This window comes from Dipodomys ordii, unplaced genomic scaffold, assembly GCF_000151885.1.
Source record: "Dipodomys ordii isolate 6190 unplaced genomic scaffold, Dord_2.0 Scaffold7, whole genome shotgun sequence".
NCBI classification, from domain to species: Eukaryota; Metazoa; Chordata; class Mammalia; order Rodentia; family Heteromyidae; genus Dipodomys; species Dipodomys ordii.
Window position 1 is genome coordinate 16,684,009 of NW_012267223.1, and position 24,091 is coordinate 16,708,099.

General features: G+C 39.3%; 1 protein-coding gene across 1 annotated transcript in view; it reads left to right on the forward strand.

Annotated features, from left to right (window-relative positions):
- Spag9 (sperm associated antigen 9) overlaps positions 1-24,091 on the forward strand; it is a 116,492-nt gene that overhangs the window by 1,361 nt on the left and 91,040 nt on the right. The window contains exons 2-3 of the mRNA XM_013036727.1: positions 3,256-3,376; positions 19,016-19,086. Of these exons, the coding sequence (XP_012892181.1) occupies positions 3,256-3,376; positions 19,016-19,086 (192 nt within the window). The remainder of the gene's footprint in view (positions 1-3,255; positions 3,377-19,015; positions 19,087-24,091) is intronic.

Below are 24,091 nucleotides of genomic sequence, written 5' to 3' on the forward strand. Positions count from 1 at the left end.
CAAGTGGTAGAGTGCTAGCCTTGAGCTGAAGAGCTGAGGGACAGCGCCCAGGCCCAGAGTTCAGGCCCCACGACCGGACCCAAAAAAATAAAAAATAAAAAAAAGAAACATTTATGGTTATTCCTTTATTTTTTGTCCCCTAATGTACACACTTCAGATTAAAAATTATTATAAACTGAAGATGAGTATTAGGATTTATGTATTTATAGTAGGATGTATATTTTTCTTTAGGATATCCATTCCATAAGAAACACCTTACTAATTTTTTAAAAAAATTGGCCTAGCTAGCTTAGATTATACTATTTATTTTTCAAAACAAAATGCCTTTTTTTTGTGGGGGGGTGCCAGTCCTGGGGCTTGCAGTCAGGGCCTGGATGTGATCCCTGAGCTTTATTTGCTAAAGGCTAGTGCTCTACTTCTTGAGCCACAGCTCCACTGCAGGCTTTTTTTGGTAGTTTAGTAGAAATAAGGTCTCATAGGCTTTCCTGCCCAGGATGGCTTAGAATCATAATCCTCAGGTCTCAGACTCCTGAGTAGCTAGGATTATAGGTGTGAGCCAACAGCACCCGACTCAAAATACCTTTTTGTTATAAAATTTTACATACTTTATCAATGTCCCTATTCTCCTCTCCCTTTCTAAAACAGGTTTCATTGTTTTGTTTTCATATATGGAAGTAAACTACTTTGACCATATACATCCTCATTCACTCTCTCCATTTGCCTTCCTTTCTCTACAACAGCCTCTTTTATTTTCTTGTCTTTTTTTTTTTGGTTGTTCATGGGGCTTGAACTCTGGACCTGGGTGCTGTCTCTTCAGCTAAAGGCGAACATTGTACCACTTGAGCCACAGCACCACTTCCAGTTTTCTGGTGGTTTATTGGAGATAAGAGTCTCAGGGACTTTCCTGACTGGGCTGGCTTTGAACCATGATCCTCAGATCTCAACTTCCTGAGTAGGTAGGATTACAGGTGTGAGCCACCAGCGCCCGGCTTTTCTTGTCATTTTTTCAGTGTGTGTGTGTGTGTGTGTGTGTGTGTGTGTGTGTGTGTATACATAAGAAGTTTCAGCATGGTATTTTAGATGTGCACATACTATATTTTATCAGTGTAGCCCTCTCTATTGCTTTCTCTTTCTCTTTGTATCTTTTGGGTCCGGTTGTGGGGCCTGAACTCTGGGCCTGGGCACTGTCCCTCAGCTCTTCAGCTCAAGGCTAGCGCTCTGCCGCTTGAGCCACAGCGCCACTTCCGGCTTTGTTTTCTTTTTGCTTATGTGGTGCTGAGGAATCGAACCCAGGGCCTCAGGCATGCAAGGCAAGCGCTCTACCACTAAGCCACCTTCCCAGCCCTCTCTTTGTTTCTTATTTTTACTTCTAAATTAGAAGTTTTAAAACATTTCTTGAGGTACTGGGGTTTGAACTCAGGGCCTTGTATTTTCTGAGTACTCTTATTGAGTCATGCCTCTAGCTTTTTTTTTTTTTGGTAGTGGTGGTTGCTTTTGAAATAGGTTCTCACTTTCTGTCTGGGCTTGTGCCTAGTCCATGATCTGCCTAATTTTGGCTTCCTTTCATAGAATAACAGGGATGCAATGTAATACTGGATCTAACTCTTAGTTATGAAGAGTTATGAACTCTTACTAACATTTCTGCCTGTACTGTCTTTACACTTTGATCTTCCCAATCTCAGTCTCCCATTTAGATAGGTTACAGGATTGATCCACTTGTGTCTGACTAAACAATTTTTTTTTTTTTGCTGGTCATGGGATCTGAACTCTGGGCACTGTCCCTCAGCTCTTTAGCTCAAGGCTAGTGCTCTACCACTTGAGCCACAGAACCACTTCCAGCTTTTTCTGCTTATGTGGTGCTGAGGAATTGAACCCAGGGCCTCATGCATGCAAGGCAAGCACTCTACAACTGAGCCACCTTCCCAGCCCCCTGACTAAACAATTCTTATTTTTATTGGCCAGTCCTGGGGCTTGAACTCTGAGCCTGGATACTGTCCCTGAGCAGCTTTTGCTCAAGGCTAGTGCTCTACCACTTGAACCCCAGTGACACTTCTGACTTTTTTGAATATTAATTGAAGGTAAGAGTCTCACAGATTTTCCTGTCTATGCTGGCTTTGATCTGCAATCCTCAGATCTCAGCCTCTGGAGTAGCTAGGATTACAGGTGTGAGCCACCAGCACCCAACTTTTGACTAATTTTTTTTTTTTTTGCCAGTTCTGGGGTTTAAACTCTGGACCTGGGCACTGTCCCTGGGCTTCTTTTGCTCAAGGCCAGTGCTCTACCACTTGAGCCATAGTGCTACTTCTGGCTTTTTGTGTTTATGTGGTGCTGAGGAATTGAATCCAGGTCTTCATGTATGTTAGGCAAGCACTCTATCACTAAACCACATTCCCAGATCCTGACTAAACAATTTTTATGGAGGGGCTGAGAAGGTGGCTCAGTGGTAGAGTGCTTGCCTTGCATGCATGAGGCCCTGGGTTTGATTCCTCAGCACCACATAAGCAAAAAGAAAAAAGCTGGAAGTGGCGCTGTGGCTCAAGTGGTAGAGCGCTAGCCTTGAGCTGAAGAACTGAGGGATAGCGCCCAGGCCCAGAGTTCAGGTCCCATGACCGGACCCAAAAAAAATAAACAACAAAAAAAACCACACAATTTTTATGGAGAAATTTAAAATCAACCCAAGTTCACCATTCTACGTCTTTTATTTTTTTGGTCATGGGGCCTGAACTCTGCATCTGGGCGCTGTCCCTGAGCTCTTCAGCTCAAGGCTAGTGCTCTACCATTTGAGCTAGAGCGCCACTTCTGGCTTTTTCTGCTTATGTGGTGCTGAGGAATCAAACCCAGGGCCTCATGCATCTTCCCAGACCTCTACAATCTCTTTAAGTAATTAATACCTATCGTTCTTCTTCTTCTTCTTCTTTTTTTTTTTTGGTCGGTTGTGGGGCTTGAACTCTGGGCCTGGGTGCTATCCCTCAGCTCTTCAGCCCAAGGCTAGCGTGCTACCACTTGAACCACAGCACCACTTCTGGTTTTCTGAGTGGTTTATTGGAAATAAGAGTCTCATGGACTTTCCTTATCCCAGCTGGCTTGGAGCTGTGGTCCTTAGATCTCAGCCTCCTAAGTAGCTAGGATTACAGGCGTGAGCCACTGGCGCCTGGCTCTATTGTTATTCTCGATACTGAGAAACATAGGAGTTGAAAAATAGAAGAAAGATTTTATTTTTCTGGTGAAAATGTATATTGTTTTTTTTTTCTTTAGAAATTTATTGAATTTGAAGACTCTCAAGAACAGGAAAAAAAGGATTTACAGACCCGAGTAGAATCTCTAGAATCTCAAACAAGACAACTTGAACTCAAAGCAAAAAACTATGCTGACCAGAGTAAGTGAAAACACCTCTCCTCCTAAGTACACATTGAAGAGTGGGCTTCAGTAGTGTGATCCTGAAATTTGACACGGGTTTCAAATATATGCTTAAAATTATTCCAGAATCAAAAGCTGAGACTCGGTGTTCATGATAGTTATGTACCTATGTATGCATAAGTAGCTAAAACAAGATAAAAGACTCACTTCCTTTATTTAGCTCTCAGCCTGATTATAGTTAATATGCTATGTTCATTACATAGGGATGTGTGTGTGTAGGTCATTTATACAATTCCATTGTTCTGTTATTGCATTTAAATTAAAAATAAATGAGAAAAAAGCTTTAAGCATGTATAAAAATGACTGGTTTATTTTAATGGAACAATAAGGTTACTAAGAACAGAATTTCACTTTTCAGATTTAATTCATTTTTACTATAATTTCATGTTATTCTCTACTTCTAAAGTAGTTGTTTCAAACCTTTAGAATGATTTCTCTTTTTTGGCTAATGAAAATGACCTAATTAAGTCAAAATTAGAAAAGGAAATGGCAAGAAACTTTGTGCCCTATTTACATCTGATGTAGTTAGAGATCTCTGCTTGTCCCTCCCACCATTAAAAACTTTATAGATCCTAGGAAGCAAAAGGTGTCCTACTCTTCTTCCTGCTTTACCCTAAAGGCACATTACATCTACTGTTAAAGAACCGCCATTCATGCTGGATAATTTTTAGCACCAGGCTTGGAATATGTGTGATATATGTGATAAGTCAGTGCACTCTATTGAACTCTACAAGGGCCTAAGAGAGCCAAATAAAAATTACTGGGAATCTGGAGTTCAAGCATTTCAAGGTTATTAACCAGATACCATACATGGTTATAAACCAGATACCATAGAAGAGAGCTACTGGATGTTTGGTAGCAAAAACGGGCGTGAATGAAACAAAATGAGCAAGATGTCATGCCTTTGTATTTTTAAGCTCCACGATACATAGACTTAATGTATCTTTTTGGTTAACCCTGAATTTATCAACTTATATGATTCTATTATAGGTTCTGTTATAGAAATTTGAAGACTTGAGAGCTTATGCTAGACTATTGTGCCTATTGGAGTCACATTACTATGAGTACCACTCATCTACATAAACAGTCTTACAACAATTGCAAGCTTTTGGCACATTTAACATCCACAAATTCTCAATTCAAAGAACAAGAAATTTTGGCTATTGAAGATAAACTCTCTAATCCTGATTTGCTTGTGCTTTTTTTTTTTTTTTCGGTCGTGGGGCTTGAACTCTGGGCCTGGGCGCTGTCCCTCAGCTCTTCAGCTCAAGGCGAGCGCTCTACCACTTGAGCTACAGCGCCACTTCCTTGCTTGTGCTTTTATAGCAGAGAGGAAATAGTATTTTAGAATTCAACACTAAAAGCACAGTTGCTAGAACTAACCTAATTTTCATTATTTTAAAGTATTTTTTTCTTGATTTCTGAAGAATAATAAAGTTTTAGAAAATTTTCCTTTGATTTAGAAAGAAATTCCTTTTATACATTTTTCAGTTTTTCAGTTTTTTTTGTTTGCTTGTTGTAGTCCCCTTTTCCTTCCCTCAAATCTATAATATGAATCAATGCCTCTTATTTTTAAAAAGATGACAGTAAGTTATAATCATTCGTATCATATATATATATATATATATATACAATTTTTTTTTTTTTGGTCTGGTCATGGGACCTGAACTCTGGGCCTAGGCGCTGTCCCTCAGCTCTTCAGCTCAAGGCTAGTGCTCTGCCGCTTGAGCCACAGCACCACTTCTGGCTTTTTTTTTCTGCTTATGTGGTGCTGAGGAATCGAACCCAGGGCCTCATGCTTGCAAGGCAAGCACTCTACCACTGAGCCACCTTCCCAGCCCCAAGTGCCCTATATTAATAGAAATCCAGGACTGTGTTTAAAAGATGAAAGCAAATTTGAATAAACATGTTAGGCTGAATTTTTTTTTTTATACTGGTGGTACTGTGATTGAACTCAGAGCTTCTCACTTGCTAAGTAAAGTTTCTACCACTTCAGCTACTATACTCCTAGTCCTTTGCTTTTATTTTATTTTTTAATTTAATTTAATTTTATTTGTGAACATACTGTACAGAGGGGTTACAATTACAAGGGCAGGATAATGCGTACATTTCTTACCAAGCATTGCAGCCTCCTCCTTTGGTTTACCCTTCACATCCCTCCTCAGCCTCCCCCTTCCCCCTTTTATTTTTATTTTTATTTTTTCCCACAAACTGTCTCTTGCAAACTTTACCTGGACTGGCCTAAACTATTTTCCTCTTGCTTCTTCCTCCCAAGCAACTAGTACAATAGGCATTTGTCACTACGCCTAGCTTGTCTTTGAGATAGGGTCTTGGTCACTTTCATCTGAGTTGGCCATGTACTATGATCTTTCTGCTTTTACCTCCCAGAGAGCTGGGATTATGGGCATGCACAGCCAGTTCTAGTTCTTTTTATGTAATAAGTGAGATGTGTGGTTTTTTTTGGAAAAATTAATTTCGAGATAGACTATGTGGCCAGGTTGGCCTTGAACTGTTTATATTCCTGTCTTCTCTTGAGTGCTGGGATTATATGTGTCCACTACCATTCCTGACTTCAAGTTCCATATTTTTGTCTATACATCTTAAGAGTCTATATTTTTAAAGACTGAACATGTCAGTTCTGATTGATGTATTTTAGGGAATATGCCCTTTTTAAAAGTAGTCATAATGGAACTTCAAGTTTTGGTGTGAGTAGTATTTTCTGAATTAAAAATGGAAATGTTGGTTAGAGTTATTTGCTATTTGAGAAGGAAGAAAAAATAAACAGAAACTAAAGGATACACTTTATAGTTTTTGATAGTGTGGAAACATCAGTTATGATTCAACTTTGAGAAATTGACTATAAAAATTTTGTTAGAATTTTGTGGTTATGTTTAATTTTTTTCCAGCATGAATAAAGCATTTTAAAAGGAATTCTATATATTATTCTTACCTGGGAGTACCAGGAATAGTCTTGGTAAATAACATCTTGTGATCATTAAAGAGGAGTCTAAAACATATGGTATGCAATGAAGAAGTTACAAGTTGAAAAAAGTCTTGTTTGCTCCGTTTAGCTTATGGATTTTGTCATCTATAGTGAGGTGCAGTAATGGAGTCTTTATCAGAAAAGTTTATAGTTATTATTTCTGTTGGTATGTTGACTGTTTATATATCTCATAAGCCAAATACTATCTTAAATGAGTCAAGTAAATATCAACATCATACATAATATAGTTAAAATATAAACTGCTCTAGTATGCCTAGCATTCTACAATGATTGCAATGTGATTGTGGTGTAGGGGAATATGATAATCTTTGTGATAATAATCATAACTTTATGGAGTTGGAAAAGGTAGAAGGTTATATAATCTTTTTTTGTAAGTATCATGCTTTTACATTATTGCAATTAGAGTAGTAATTTAAATTTATCCTATTTGCCTTGTAGGATCTTTATTATTTCTTTGTTGTTTTTTTTTTTTTTTTGATGTAGACCAAACTGGCCTCAAACTCTCGATCTTCCTTCCTGAACCTGAGAGTGCTGCGAGTATAGGCTTGTGCCACTACACTCAACTTAGTATTTATTTTTTTAATGTTAGCATACATCAGATATCCAGAAACTATGCCATTTATTGGCAATTCTCTTGTTTTCTGAAAAATATGCTCTCTTCTTTTCTCTAATAAGTGTTTTTGGTTGTTGTTGTTGATTTGGGGCCTGAACTCTGGGCCTGAGAACTGTCCCTCAACTCTTCAGCTCAAGGTTGGTGTTGTACTACTTGAGCCACAGCAGCACCACTTCCCGGCTTTTTCTGCTTATGTGGTGCTGAGGAATCAAACCGAGGGCCTCATGCATGCAAGGCAAGCACTCTACCACTGAGCCACCTTCTCAGCCCATCTAATAAGAGTTATTTTAAGTGGAGTTGTGGCTCAAAACAGTAAAGTTCTAGTCTTGAGTGAAAAAGCTCAGGGACAGTGCCAAGGCCCTGAGTTGAAGCCCCACAACCAAAGAAAAAAAAGGAATTATTTTAATGGCCATTTTATTGTTCCACCTTGGATTCCCAGAAACTTAGGACAAACTTCTGTCACAACTAGCTTGGACCTTATCTAGTTAACCCATTTAAATTATTCTTTTTTTCTAGCCCCAAATCTCAAGCATTCATACTATTCCTGAATGCTATCTTAAATCCCTGGCATGAATCAGGATAGTAGTAAACATAGATGAGGCTGGGGACTAGCTCACTTGTAAGGCATTTGCTTCCCATGCTAGATGCAGCTTCTGGGTTAGCACCACAAGGAGGAAAAACCCAGAAATTTTCTCTGGTGGTTGGGTGTCATCCCCCTCTCCCCCGCTGTGTAGTGAATCATAGCTAATGTTCACTTCTACAAGCTTCCTCTCTTTTGATAGTTTTCTTAGAATGTATTTAAGGAAGTTGGAACAATGGTTCCAACAATCAATGGTTCTTGATTTGTAGTGTTTGGCTGTTTCCAAAGTGAGCAGAATTGAAGAAGTAAAGATATGTAGCAAAATATTTGGTTTATCTTAACATGTTACAGTTATATACAACATACTACTACTTGGAACTGATACAGGCCTGTTTAGTTAGTATTCTGTTCCCTCATAGTAAACTTTAGTAGTCCTCCAGCTCTTTGACTTTATAATAAATTTCTTTCCCCTTAGGTACAGAGCCATTGCCTTTTGTGAGAGGAAGATGAAATGATTTAGGTAATAGTAAATTTTTTTGGAGAAGAATTTTTTGATTTTTGTCTTTCCTTTCTTCCAATAAAAATCCATTTTAAAAAACCACAAGCAGCTTAGGGGTTGGAGGTGTGGCTCAGTTGGTAGAATGCTAGCCAAGGAGTGAAAGTGGCAGGTACTGAGTACAGGTCTTGGTTTCAGACCTTAAAAAAAAAAAAAATTAAATGGAGCTGGACACTTGGTAGCTATTCCTGTAATCATAGCTACTTAGGAGGCTGAGATTTTTGAGGGTCACGGTTTGAAGCTAGCCCTTACGGGAAAGTTTGTGAGACTGTTCTCCAGCTAACCACCAAAAAACTAGAAGTGGGGCTATGGCTCAAGTGATAAGGCACTCGCCTTGAGCAAAAAAAGCCAAGGTCAAGTCCTGAGTTCAAGCCCTAATACAGGTACATTTTAAAAATTTAAAAAATGGCTGGGTGCTGGTAGCTCACGCCAGCCTGGGCAGGAAACTCCGTGAGACTCTTATCTCCAGTTAACCACCAGAAAACCTGAAGTGGCACTGTGCTCCAAGTGGTAGAGTGCTAGCCTTGAGCTGAAGAGCTGAGGAACAGCACCAAGCCCAGATTTCAAGCCCAGGACTGACCAAAATAAAAAGGAAAATGTGGTTGACAACTGATGATATATAAATATTAGAGCCTTATACTCTGAATTTCCTTTTCATTCTGTCTCACATATAAACTTTTGTTTGGCTTTTTAATTTGGTATTAAGTCTTAATCTAGTAAAATAACTTTAAGCCTTGACCATAAAACTTGATTATTGGGACAAAATCACTTCTTACTGAAACTGAAGTATTAGAAAGAACTCAGGCCCACAGCTTCAGGAGTTCCACATTTCACATCTGTCTACTCACCACAGAATTCTAAATAAAGAGACAGGAAAAAAGCAGAGACAGAATTATCCATGGTTATGGATGGGCTTCACCACTTCTGCAGGTGTCCCCTATCCCCTCCACACATATTTGCCTTACGTTAAATAGGATGGAGTTGGGGCAGGAGGGAGCAGTGTACCCATAGTTAAATAGTCCTAGACTTAGGTGGTTATCCCTTCAGCAGGATGGGAGCACCCTCCCACCCCCAAAATCAGGATAAATATTGATGCCTGATAGGTGGTTCCATCCTCCTTTGATTCCAAGATGTCTGTAAAGTGGCTTAGGGCAGAGGACACATATACAAAATTCAGGAAGCAGAGTAAAACTTTTCTGTTTCTTTTAATTTATGTGCCCAAGTAGAGAAATCAGTGCTTTTAATTTTAAGCAAAAACAGCTTTTAAATACTTGTCTCATTATTTTTTGGTCATAAGCCTTCTGCTAGTTGAAAAGTTTGGGGACAGTAGTATGTTCATCATTATTTTACATTAAATAAAAGGAATTGATGACTCCAGACATTTTTAAAGTAGGGTCTTTCTGGTAAAGATACGATTTATAATGATAATGATTCATTGAGAATTTCTGCCTTTTAAAGTTACAAACTATAGTGGAGATTTGAGAGAGCCTACACCTTTAGGCTTAGCAGTGTTAATATTGTTGGAAAAAAACCAAACAGGAACCAAGGACATTATTCAGTAGCAGACTGTTGCCTATCAAGTACAAGGTCCCAGGTTCTGTTCCTAACACTGCGGTTAAAAAAAAAAATGGAAAAGTTTATGCAAAAGAATGAAGTTGGATCCCTGCCTTACTATATATAAAAACTGGCACAAAGGCATCAGATCTAAATGTTTAGAAAAAATGGAAAAGTTAAATAAAATCTTATCTATAGAAAATCCCTTTCACATGTGTGTGCCAGGGCTCACATCTGTAATTACAGCTAATCAGGAGACAGAGCCAGAGGACTGTGATTCAAAGCCAGCTTAAGCTAAAAAGTTCTGGAGACTCCATCTCTTAGCCACCAGAAAGCTGGACTGGAAGGCTCAAGTGGTAAAGTACCAGTCAAGCAAGTTGAGTAAGTTTGAGGTTTACAGTTCAAAAGGTAGGAAGGAAGGAAGGAAGGAAGGAATGACGACGAGAAAGGAATGATGAAGAAGAAGAAGAAGATGACGAGACCTCTGCATGAATGGTACAGTAGATAAAGTGATGATCTGTGATTTTCTTAGGACCATATGCTGAGAGAGAGAGAAAGAGAGGGAGAGAGAGAGAGAGAAAAAGAGAGAGAGAGTGTGTGTGTAAGCATGTGCTTGCTGGTCTTAAACTCAGGCCTGATGCTCTACCTTAGCTTTTTTCACTCAAGACTGGTAGTCTACCACTTGATCCACAGCTCCATTTTGGGCTTTTTTGCTGGTTAATTGGAAGTAAGAGTCTCATGGACTTTTCTGCCAGGGCTGGCTTCAAACTATCATCCTCAAATTTCAGCCTCCTGAGTGGCTAGGATTATAGGAGTGAGTCACCAGCCCCCAGCATCCATATGCTTTTTTATTAAGGTTACTTTGGAAGTTTCAAATTTATATCTCCTGGCTTAAAAATATGACTAGATTTATAAAGAAAGCGACTTTTAAGCTGAAGGTTGGTAGCCTGTAATCCTAGCTACTTAGGAGGCTGGCAGGAAAATCCTTAGACACTTACCTTCAGTTAACCACCAGAAAACCAGAAGTGGAGTTGTGGCTCCAAAGTTCAGGGGCAGTGCCCAGGCCCCATGACCAACACACACATATACAAGGCAAGCTACTTTTAGTCCATTTTATTTTTTTTATAATGTTAAAGAACTAATTGGCTTTTAAAGTCCACATATCAGAGGGAAAGCCACCCCCCCCCAAAAAAAGAAAAAACCCAGCACAAGATAAGTTGAGTAGCTAGGATTAAAGTGTGAGCCACTCTCCAGCTCTAGTGCCGTCTTTTAATAATATTAAAATTGTAGCCGGGTGTCAGTGGCTCACACCTGTAATCCTAGCTACTCAGGAGGCCGAGATCTGAGGATCATGGTTCAAAGCCAGCCCCCGTAGGAAAGACCGTGAGACTCTTTATCTCCAATAAACCACTAGAAAACCGGAAGTGATGCTGTGGCTCAAGCAGCAGAGTGCTCGCCTTGATCTGAAGAGCTGAGGGACAGCGCCCAAGCCCAGAGTTCAAGCCCCAAGACTGACCAAAAAAAAATTAAAGTTGTAGTTTGTAATTAATATCTAGTACTAAAGAAAGCACTGAAAACTGAGTTTTATGGGGAAGATTAAAAGATTTCTGGTGCTTTAATTTAAAGAACAGAAAAAAAAAAACCCTGATAACTGGTTTTTCAAAACTTCAAATATGTTAAAGGATTGATAGTCATGAAGGATGCCAAGTTCCTTTTCTATAATTTTAGAAAAGATTGAATTAGAGGATTTTGTTGGTTTTGGTTGGTCATAGTGAAGCATTTCTTGGCCCAGGGGGATGATACACAGAAATAGGTGCTGAGGGAAAGCCTGGCCTGTCCCTGTATAGAGACTGTATATAGGTAGTAGAGTTGGCGACCTTTGCTTGTGGATGGCTTAGATGACATCTTCATGACAGTGACTATGTCAGATTGTTAAAAGTCCTTTAGTACAGGAATTCTTGGAGGTTACCCCAATCTTTGTAGGAATATGATCACTGATTCATGACAGAATTTCAAAATATTCTGTTACCTGTGCTACTGATTAATATCATATAATATCGGTCTAAAAGTCTTTTGGAGTTTAGAGGCATGGTGAAGGACTTGGTTGACAGAGGATAAGTTTTTATTACTGATTTGATGTGGTTGTCTGAGATTTGTTTCCTGTTAAGTGAGTATTTTGAGTCTTTCTCTCTTTTAGAAACTTTGTTGCTAAATTGTTCAAGGAGAATTTCTGAAAGACCAATGTTAATCTCCTGAGATCTAGTAACAGTTGGATTATCTGCCTTCCATGAACAGTAAGAACTGATTACTTTTGAGAAGGCAAATAATGAGTTGGATGTGGCATTCTAGCAGGTCTGTTTCTCTTTCTTCTCCCCATAGGCCTATCAGCAGTCTGATGGGGCAGAAGACAACAGAGATGGAAGGTGTTCCAAACTTGGCAAAGGCCATCAATCTAAGGAGGTAAGCTCTGATTTGAGCCGGCAGAGCAGGTAGCTCTTCCTGCCATATCATATCCTCTTGCTTTTTGGAAAGATGGAGGAATAAAAAGAGCATTCCAAATGAGGCTAGAGTATCTCCATTTGCAATCTTATGAGGGGTCAATTTTAGATTTGTCTTTTAATTGTTCTTTTTTCTTGCCCCTTTTTCCCCTTTCAGATACCATGATTTGATTTTTTTCTCTCCTAGAAAATTAGCAGTTAAAAATTGGCTGATTGGTTATCTGTTGTTTGGGATAGATAGGATAAACAGACTGTAGCTAGTTTGATGAGTAAAATGATAAGGTTTTTGGAGTTTTCATGAACTCATTTTGGAAGTTTAGTTTATAAGGAGACTATTAAATAAGAAATGATCTTTTAATACTTTCAGATGTAGCACAGCTCTGCAGGTATCAGTTACTCCATGGTACTTGAGGTATTGAGAGATGTCTGAAGTCTAGATGAGCTTTTTTTTTTTCTTCCTGTTTTTCCCTTCCCTTTGCCCTTTACTAGTTCCTCAGTGGCATTCAGGGCTCTCAAGAGATGGCTTTTTCCTGTGTTAAAAGGTATTTTTCGACACTGTTTATATTACCTTCTGTGTTTTAGGCCTTGACTAAAGTGAGTTTATTGGATATGTTGTGCTGAATTATTGTGATTTTTGGAAAAGCACTTGAGGTTCCAATTTTAATTATATGATCACAATCTATGTATAGTAATACATAATTATTTTTTTGTGGTCCTGGGACTTGAACTCAGGGCCTAGGCGCTGCACCTGGGTCACCAGTGCCCAGCTTTATATAATACGTATACATTTATATGATCAATTATATGATCGTATTATATGATTTTTATATGATTTGTTTTGTATATGTCTAAAAAGATAATAGTATTTAGATCACAGTACAGGTAAAGAAAACTTGAAATACAAACAATATTTGTCTAGGTACTTGCTGTAGGTGACAGAGTAGAATCATTGCCAGAGTAGCATTCAGAATAACAAAAGACATAAACTATGCTTAAAGCATAATTAGGTGCTTTATGATTTAGAAAGCTCCATATGGACTTTAATAGGTGCTTATAAGCTAATATAGATGTTAAACTAAATCTGGTTGCTATAGCAAACAAACCACAAAATAGGAACAGTAATCATGTACTATGTAACAATGTTTCAGTCAATGATAAACTTCATATATAACAGTAATCCCATAAGAGTATATCACTTAGTGTCATCAAAATTGTCTTAGTTATGTGAATATACTCTTATGTTTTCACAATGTTAAAATGGCTAATGAGGCATTTCTAAGAATATATCAACATAGTTAAGTGAAAATTTATCATACAATGACTCACGTATTAAAGGTTGCTTTTTTTTTGGTCTTGGGGCTTGAAAAACTCATGGCTTGAGCACTGTCTCTGAGCTCTTTTGCTCAAGGCTAGTCCTCTACCACTTTGAGTCACAGCACCACTTATAGTTTTCTGGTGGTTAATTAGAGATAAGAGTCTCATGGACTCTCATGCCCAGGCTGACTTTAAACTGAGGTCCCCAGATTTTAGCCGCTGGAGTAGCGAGGATTATAGGCATGAGCCACCAGCCTGGGCTAAAGGCTACATACATGTTCAATTCATAGTAGTTGTTGTAGAACATGGTAAACAATGAATACTTGAGCCTAGGAATATACTGAGTGAATGGATGGATACTCATTGTATTTGGACAAGGTGGAATTGTATTTATAATATCATTTATCAGTTGGTGAATTCTTCCCCAAAGGTGACCACTGCCATGCCTTGTAAAACTTTAGTTTTTTATGTGTCTTTTCTTTTTTGTGTTCTTTTGTTTCTACTACTTTTTCTCAACTTCATGCTTGCACTGTCTGTCAGTGGTAATGGTGTGTGTAGCATTGTTTATTCATTTTTGTTACATAGTATTCCAATACATGAACTTTTTTTTTTTTTTTGGTAATGGGGCTTGAACTCTGGGCCTGGCCATTGTCCCTCAGCTCTATCACTTGAGCCACAGTGCCACTTCCGGTTTTCTGGTGGTTAATTGGAGATAAGAGTCTCATGGATGTTTCTGTCCGGGCTGGCTTTGAACCGTGATTCTCAGATCTCAGCCTCCTGAGTAGTTAGGATTATAGGCGTGAGCCACTGGTGCCTGGCTCATGAATACTTTTATACTGTGCTATTGATAGACAGTTGGGTAGTTTCCAGGGTTGGGTGGTTATTAATAGTACTTCCTTGAACACTATTTTAAAATGCCTGTGACTTTGTGTTAGTCAGCTTTTCATCATGGTGACAAAACAGCCCTAGTAAAAGCAACTTAAAGGAGGAAATGTTTATTTTGACTTAATATCTTGGAAGTTTCAATCCATTTATTGCTTTGACTAAGAGTTTGGGGCTAGACATTTCCTAGGTTCCATTGATGAGGTCAGATCTAATCACTTCCTAAAACCCCAGCTCTGACCATTGCATTAGGGACCAAGCCTTTGACATTCACTTCATATTCCAAGTATAACTGGGTGGATATATGTATACTTGTTGTCATAGGGTCAGCATTCAACTTTATAAACTCTTACCAAATACTTTTCAGTTTGGGTATAGCAATTTATGCTTTTACCAAATCCATGCTTCTACCAGCACTATATGAAAGTTCTACTTGTTCTATATTTTTTCCAGGTCATGATGTTTTTGATTATTTAGCCAATTTGATGGGGTTGTAGTTACATTTTGTTTTGGGTTTAATATAGGTATTAGTCTATTTTTCATTACTGTAACAAAATAGCATAATGGCAAGCAGACTTAGAAAAGAGGTTTATTTAACTCTCAGTTGTAGAACCCTGGAGAGGTTTATTTAGCTTTCAGATCTAGTACCCCAAAGATTGAGGTAGTAGAACTGGTTGTGCCTTTGGTGAATGCTCACTGACAGATGACATCACAATGTTGAAAGCACATGTGGGAGTGGGAGAGAGAGATCACATCTCAAAACAAGAATGCAGAAAACGGTTCAGGGGTCAAGCTGTCTCTTATAACTTGCTCTTAGGAGAGCTGTCTTAGTCTTTTCCAAGGATAGCTTCCCCAATAACCCAAAGTCTTCTCATTAGTACTCACTTTTTTTTTTTTTTTTGGCTGGTCTTGGGGTTTGAACTCAGGGCCTGGGGTCTATCCCTGAACCTCTCTGTGCCCAAGACTCTGAGGCACAGCACCAGCTTTTTTTCTGTGTGGTACTGGGGAATCAAACCCAGGGTTTCATGCGTGCAAGGCAAGGGCTCTACCACTAAGCCATATTCCCATCCCAGAGAGTATGTACTTTTGCTTGGTGGTTTGATGCTTTTTGTCAAGAGTATCAAAAATTGGTTTATTTCCATAAAAACAGAGGATATTTTGTTTGAAGCCTATATTCTCCCCTGGATAGAATCATAAAGGAGACTCCATTGTATATAACAGATGAGTATTTCCTGAGTGCCAGTGTAGCATGGTAATTAAGAACACAGGTTCTAGAGCCAGACTCTTCTTTTTTTGTTGTTTTTGTTTTCTTTTTTGCCAGTCCTGGTGCTTGAACTCTGGGCCTGGGCGCTGTCCCTGAGCTTCTTTTGCTCAAGGCTAGCACTCTACCACTGAGCCACAGTGCCACTTCTGGCTTTTTCTGTGGATGTGGTACTGAGGAATCAAACCCAGGGCTTCCTGCATGCTAGGGGAGCACTCTACCACTGAGCCACATTCCCAGCCCTAGAGCCAGACTCTTCTATTAGAGAATTACCTTTGTGACTGGGTAAGTTAACCCCAATTTGCCTCAGTTTCCTTATATCTAAAATGAATGTAATGGTGATTTTTCCATCATAAGGTTAATAGACTGTATATAGTTCATAGAACAGTTCGTTGTATATAATAAGCACTATATGTTATCTGGTGTTAATGATGGTGGTGATACAAATTTATGAACTCATGTCAAGTTGATGAGTTAATTGATTCTAACTCTACTGGGTGTTGTGATTTATACTTGTAATCTTAGCTACTTGGAAGACTAAGAATTAAAGTCTAGGCTAGCTGAACAAGGACAAACAATACTATACCTGAAAAATAACTGAAGCCAAAAGGGCTGGAGATATAGCTCAAGATGCTTAAGCAGGGGCTGGGAAGATGGCTCAGTGGTAGAGTGCTTGCCTTGCATGCCTGAGGCCCTGGGTTCGATTCCTTAGCACCACATAAGCAAAAAAGAAAAAAGCCGGAGGTGGCGCTGTGGCTCAAGTGGTAGAGCACTAGCCTTGAGCTAAAGAGCTGAGGGACAGCGCCCAGGCCCAGAGTTCAGGCCCCACTACTGGACCCCCCCCCCAAAAAAAAAAGATGCTTAAGCACTGCTTACCAAGTATAGGTTCTGAGTTTCACCCTCAAAACAGAATAATAAGGCTTTCCTATTGAGCATAAATTTGAAATTGAAGTTTATGAATCATACTTGGATTTTGTTTTCACTTCACCATCCTTTTTTTTCTTTTGGTTTCATGTCAAGAAAATACTTGCCAGGCGCTGGTGGCTCATGCCTGTAATCCTAGCTACTCAGGAGGCTGAGATCTGAGGATCTTCGTTCAAAGCCAGCCCGGGCAGGAAAAGCTGTGAAACTCTTATATCCAATAAACCACTCAGAAAACCAGAAGTGGCACTATGACTCAAGTGGTAGAGTGCTTGCCTTGAGCTGAAGAGCTGAGGGACAGCGCCCAGGCCCAGAGTTCAAGACCCACAACCAAAAAAAAAAAGACTGGTTTACTGATTAAGGAAGTAGCACTGTGAGTCAAGTGGTATTGCACTAGCCTTGAGCAAAAGCTCAGGGACAGCACCTAGGCCCTGAGCTCAAGCCACAGGACCAGCACATACACAAAAAAGTTACTAACCCCGACAAGAAATTACTGATTTGAAAAAGATCAATAATTTAAAGTAGATATGATTTGTCCAGTAGTCTCAGGATTTCCCTAAGTGTTTATATGAATTAAGTTATTCAAAAGTATAGAAAATGTTTACTATTTTGCTTGTGTTTTTCTTTTTCTTTTTAAAAAATAAGCAGCACTAAAGCCAGGTGTGGTGACTCATTTACATAATCTTAGCTACTAAAATGTGCAGGATCTCATTGCATGTCAGCTCAGGTAAAATAAAGTCATCCAAGGGACCTATCTCAACCAATAAATGCTGGGCATTGTGATGTGTACCTGTCGTACTATCTATAAAGAAAGTATACATAGGAGGATTGTGGTCCAGGCCAAAAATGAGACCCAATTTGAGAAACAAGCCAAAAGGGCCAGGAGCCTGGTTCAAGCAATAGAGTGCCTTCCTAGCAAAACGTAATCCCTGGGTTTCAAAAGCCAATATTTCTCACCCCACCTCAAAAAAGCACCAAATCTTGCAGCACCCATTGTATTAGCACAAATACACATGTGCTACTAGTTGTGATGTATTCAATCCTTTCCTGGTATGTTAAGCTGTGTTGCATGTATATTGTGTTGTGAATTTACTCATCCATTAATGGGCTGATAAACATATAAGCTTGAATCAGAAGCAAATCAAAACAAAAAGAGGTACAATTTTCTTAAAGAATGACCTGTTTCTAAGCTATTCAGATTATTTATGGCAGGCAAAGGTATTAGAACCAAGGTGAGTTTACTGGGTAGCACATGCTACATTTTGTTTGGTGTCAGTGAACATTAGGCATATAAAGCATATTCATATGCAAGTTGTTGGAGTGTTAGTTGCTTCTATAGCTCTTGGCCAGTCACAGGTTATAGATTACAAACAGACTTGCGTGTTACCTCCTGACTGACCTTCACTCTAGGAGAACATTTCCAACCAAGACTTTTTTTGTGTGGGGGGGGTCCGGTTGTGGGGCCTGAACTGTGGGCCTGGGTGCTGTCCCTCAGCTCTTCAGCTCAAGGCTAGCGCTCTACCACTTGAACCACAGGGCCACTTCCAGCTTTTTTCTTTTTGCTTATGTGGTTCTGAGGAATCAAACCCAGGGCCTCATGCATGCAAGGCAAGCGCTCTACCACTGAGCCACCTTCCCAGCCCCCAACCAAGACTTTCTAACACAGTTGAGTATCTGGATAATCCACTGGCACTCTGACTATGCCCACTTATGAACTCCTCCAACTGATTTTGTGCTCACTTCTCTGGAACACTTCATTATTATTTGGCTTAAGTAGTATAATTTCTTCTTGGATTCACTCAGATCCCACCACTTCTCAGAGTCAATCTTCTTTGCTGTTAATTATTTTCTGTTGTGAGATCCTATTTTAACATTCTGTATCTTGGGATCTAAAACCTTTCCTCTTTTCTTTTGACATCATGAAAGTTGTATTCTGTGAGCACAGGTCCACATCAGTGCCACTCACAAAATCTATCAGCAGAGGGAGCTAAATAAAAGAGGATGAATTCCTGAAATTGACAAGACTGGAAAAGCAGAAGAGTACTTAGAAACAGTGAGGCTTTCATAAACTGTTAGTACTGAAAGAGTGAAGAATACTGAAAAATGGTAGAAATCAATGATTTGGGTTTTGATTCCACATTAAGACTTACACAGAATTAACTGTGTGTTTGAAAGACGTAATTTCAAATCACATTAAAAACACATGTGATCGGGTGTTTTGTTCTCACTCCCTTTGTTCTCCTCATCTCCAGAAGTGTTATTTATTAAGGTGGTGAAATGATGTCACTGCAGAATTTCATATGAGTACTGTAGATTATAGGTCTAACAATTATGGATAACTCAAGATAGGTTTTGTCCAAGTAAATTTCTGACTGTGTATTTTGTTTTAATTAAGTGTGTATGTCTTAATTTCAGTTAGCAGACTTGAAGAAAGAGAAGCAGAACTGAAGAAAGAATATAATGCATTACATCAAAGACATACTGAGGTGGGTTTCTGATTGTTATGACAGTGTTAATGTCGGGACAAAGAAATGTATCTTGGAAAGCATGTTTTATAAACAACTACATATACTGGTGAGGAAAAAGGGAAAAAGGACTCTTTATATTTTGTTGGTGGGAATGTAAACTGGTAATAACCACTATACATCTAAAAATTCCTCAAAAAATGAAATACATCTGGGCGCTGGTGGCTCATGTCTGTAATCTTAAGTACTAGGAGGATGATTTCCTGCCCCACTAGGCAGGAAAGTCCATGAAACTCTTATCCCCAATTAACCACTAGAACAACAGAAGTAGATCTCTGGCTCAAAGTGGTATAGCCCTAGACTTAAGCACAGGGACAACATGTAGGCCCTGAGTTAAAGCCCTATGACCAAAATTCCCAAACCAAACCAACTAAACATACTGGTGGTTTATACTAGCTACTCAGCATCCTGAGATCTTGGTTTTTTTTTTTTTTTTTTGCCATTAATAAGAAATGTACTTATGGGCTAGGAAGATGGCTCAGTGGTAGAGCGCTTGCCTTGCATGCATGAGGCCCTGGGTTCGATTCCTCAGCACCATATAAAGAAAAAAGAAAAAAGCCGGAAGTGGCGTTGTGGCTCAAGTGGTAGAGCGCTAGCCTTGAGCTGAAGAGCTGAGGGACAGCGCCCAGGCCCAGAGTTCAGGCCCCATGACCGGACCCAAGAAAAAAAAAAAACTTAAAAAAAAAAAAAGAAATGTACTTATTAAAAAAAAGTCCAAATGCTGGCATTGTCCAGAAAATTTAATAGGTTTATTTATAATTGTTATAAAGTTGAACTGCTGAAACTTGTTCACGGAAACATTTTGACTTGCGTTAATGCAGTACATTCCTGCAGTTATATTAAAAATTCACACACAAATGAGAGTGGAAAAAATGCCAATCCTGATTTCTGTCCCGTATTTTTCTCCTGGCAGTCATATACTTAGGTACTTTTTGACCCCATGGGGGGAAAAAAATCTAACATTCAGAACTACTGATAACAAGAAAATGAGAAGGAAACCTTTTTGTTCTTGTTGGTTATAGGGCTTGAACTCTGGGCCTGAGCTCTGCCCCTGAGCTCTTCAGCTGAATGAGAGTGTTCTACCACCAGAGCCACAACAGCACTTCTGGTTTTCTGGTGGTTAATTGGAGATAAAAGTCTCAAGGACTTTTCCTGCCCCAGTTAGCTTTGAACCTTTATCCTCAGATCTCAGCCTCCTGAGTAGCTAGGATTACAGGCGTGGGCCACCAGCACCCTGCTGAGAAAACTTTTTGAGAATGAAATGTTTTCCATCTTAGTGGATTCTTTTTCCTTTTTGTCAGTTGTGGAGCTTGAACTCCAGTCCTGGGCACTGTTCCCGGGGCGCTGTCCCAGAGCCTCTTTATGCTCAAGGTTAGTGCTCTATCACTTGAGCCACAGTGCTATTTCTGATTTTTGAGTGGTTAATTGAAGAGAGTAGCTAGGATTATAGGTATGAGCCATCAGCACCCAGCCTTAGTGGATTCTTAAGCACTTTCTCCATCTATGTGGTATGCTAGCTGGATATCTTTTGGCATAATTGTTATCCATTTGCCATGTATAGCACATAGATTGGTAACTTCAAAAAGGCCAACCAGATAGGCCTCACTTGCCTCCTGTAAAGCACCAATCGCTGGGTTCTGGAAGCACAGATCTGTTTTGAAGTCCTGAGCAATTTCTCGCACCAGACAGTGGATAGGGAGCTTGCATATCAGAAGTTCAGTGGACTTCTGGTAGTGTCTAATTTCACAAAGTGCCACTGTACTAGGCCTTTAATGATAAGGTCTCTCCACCCTTCTAGGAGAGGCTGTACTCTTGTGAGTAGCTTTGTTGCCAGTTGTTTCCTGGGTGTATTTTGCTAGCTGGATGCTTGGTACAAGCTATGGTATAGAGAGGCCTTACTCACCAACTTCCTCCTTCAACTGGAGCTCCGAGAATAAGAGATAATGCTAATCTTGGAAGGCTGTGGGAATGCAGCTATGAATGCCAGTCCTGAGATCTTATGGTTGCAGGTGAAACCAGCCCAGGCAGGCTGGAAATAAAACTAAAAGTGTGATTCAAGTAGTAGACTGCCATGAGTGAAAAAGCTAAGCAAGAGGGCCTGAGTTCAGTACTGACAAGCACGCATACACACACACACACACACACACACACACACACACACACATGTTCAGTACTGACAAGCATGCATACACACACACATCAAAAAGAAGTCTTAAATCGGTATACTAGAGAGACATCTGCATACCTATATTTATTGCTGCACTGTTCACAAAAGCCAAGAGGTAAAATCAGGCAAGGTGCCAATAGTCAATGAATGGATAAAAAAGTGTACTACATATATACCAGGAATATTACTCAGCCTTTAAAAAAAATGAATTATGTCATTTGCTGGAAAGTTGTACAAGGTAAGCCAAGTTCACAAAGCCAAATATGGAATGTTTTCTCTCATATGGGGAATCTAGACTTTAAAAACACATGTGTATGTGTGTATAAATACATACAATACATACACACTATAAATATACTGTACATTTTCATATATAGAATTTAATCATAACTATGGGACTGTTATAACTATGGGAAGAGAGGAAGGAAGAGAGTGATGGAAGGTGAATACTATTGAAACATTGTATACTTAGAATATGAAGATGGCCTAAGGGATCTCACTTAGACCATTGGAAAGTCAAGAAGAGAGCAATAGTGGGGGTTGGTCTGGTTAAAATATAATACATGCAAAAGCAAAATACCATAGTGAAATGCCTTAGAATAATTAATATACACACAAAAAATGACAAAGTAAAACAGGCTCTTCTGGGCAAGTATCAGTAGGAATGGAGAGAGTGAAGAAGATGAATGAGGGGGAACATGATTGAAGAAGTTTACATATATGAAAGTAGAATAATGAAACATGTTTGAATAAATTTAAGAAATTTAAATAAAAATTTTAAAAATATGTTTAAATTTTTCTTAAAAATTAGAATTTTTAGGGATTATTTCCAGAAAGTGAAATGAAATGTCAAATGCCACCTTTAAAAAAATTTTTTTTGGTCAGTTGTGGGGCCTGAACTCTGGGCCTGGGCACTTCAGCTCTTCAGTTCAAGGCTAGCACTCTACCACTTGAGCCACAGCGCCACTTCCGGCCTTTTCTGCTTTTGTGGAGCTGAAGAATTGAACCCAGGGCCTCATTCATGCAAGGCAAGCACTCTGCCTACCACTGAGCCACCTTCCCAGCCTTTTTCTTGTATTTTTAAATTTTTTAATCTGGAATTCATTTTCCATGTGGTGAATTAGTGTGACACAGAATGATTCAGGGTGTTTGTGTGTGATGTCTGTGTGTGTGTGTGTGTGTGTGTTTTGGGGCAGGGGAGGGTAGTTGGTGTCAGTCCTGGGGCTTGAACTCAGGGCCTGGACACTCACTAAGTTTTTGTACTCAAGGCTAGTGTTCTACTACTTGAGTCACCGCTCCATTTCTAGATTTTGGGTGGTTAATTGCTGCCTTTGAACCATCAGCCTCAGATATCAGACTCGTTGCTAGGATTATAAGGATGATCCACCAGAGCCCAGCTAATAATTTGGTTACTTAAGGCAATTTCAATGCTTTCTTAGCTGGCTAAGCAAAACTTTATGTGCACATAACAGAATGTTTGCCATTTGGAAATGCTGCATTGGTAAAAAAATCTTACATTGTTAATCTCGCATAAAGATTTATTAACATGAAATTGTTATAACAACATAAATTAAAATGATTCTAAAAGGGTTTTCAGCATGAGTTTTCAGTGTTTTAAATGAACAGCTCTCCAAAGCAATTAAGAAAGGTTACTTGAGTGTATTTTTTATGATTCTGTCAGCCTTTCATGTATTACATTTGTTTCTATCTTGTTAATATAAATATTATTTTTTATTTATTTTATTTTTGGTCGGTAATGGGGCTTGAACTCTGGGCTTCGGCTCTGTCCCTATGCTCTTCCGCTCAAGGTGAGCACTCTACTACTTGAGCCACAGCGCCACTTCTAGTGATTTATTGGAGATGAGAGTCTCACGGACTTTCCTGCCCGGGCTGGCTTGGAACAATGATCCTCAGATTTCAGCCTTCTGAGTAGCTAGGATTACAGGTGTGAGCCACCGGCGCCCGGCTAAATATTATTTTTGTGTACTACAGTCTTCAGTTTTACATACCTAAGTTAATAAAATTTTCAAAAATTTATTCAGGGGCTGGGAAAGTGGCTCAGTGGTGGAGTGCTTGCCTTGCATGCATGAGGCCCTGGGTTCGATTCCTCAGTACCACATAAGCAAAAAGAAAAAAGCCGGAAGTGGTGCTGTGGCTCAAGTGGTGGAGTGCTAGCCTTGAGCTGAAGAGCTGAGGGACAGCACCCAGGCCCAGAGTTCAGGTCCCATGACCGGACCCAAGAATAAAAAATAAAAATTAAAAAAAATTTATTCAATGTTTGTTACATGAAAAAAACAATTTCTGTTTTCTGTAATTCTCTTTCCCAAGATCGTTTTAGTCTTTACCTACCTATTTATTGGTGCTAGAGACTGAGCCCAGTGTCTTGCACATAGTAAGCATATACTATATCAGTGAACTACATATAGAACCCTAATTCTGGTCTTCAGTTCCCATTTTTCCATTGACTTATTTGACTTCCTATCTGGTGAAGACTTACGTGGTTGCTTTTAAAGAGTCCCATTACACTCAATTATATTTTCTTTTGAATTCCTCCCTCCCTCCCTCCCTCCCCCCCCCCCTTCCTTCCTTCCTTCCTTCCTTCCTTCCTTCCTTCCTTCCTTCTCTTTCCCAGGCTTGGGCCTTGAATCCTGGCCCAAGGATGTCTTTGAACTTTTTTGCTCAAGGATAGCACTTCTGCCAGTTGAGTCAAAACTCAAATTTAGAGTTTTTTGGTAGTTAGTTGGTGAAAAGAGTTTCACAGACTTTCCTTCTTGGGCTGGTTTTTTTTTTTTTTTTTTT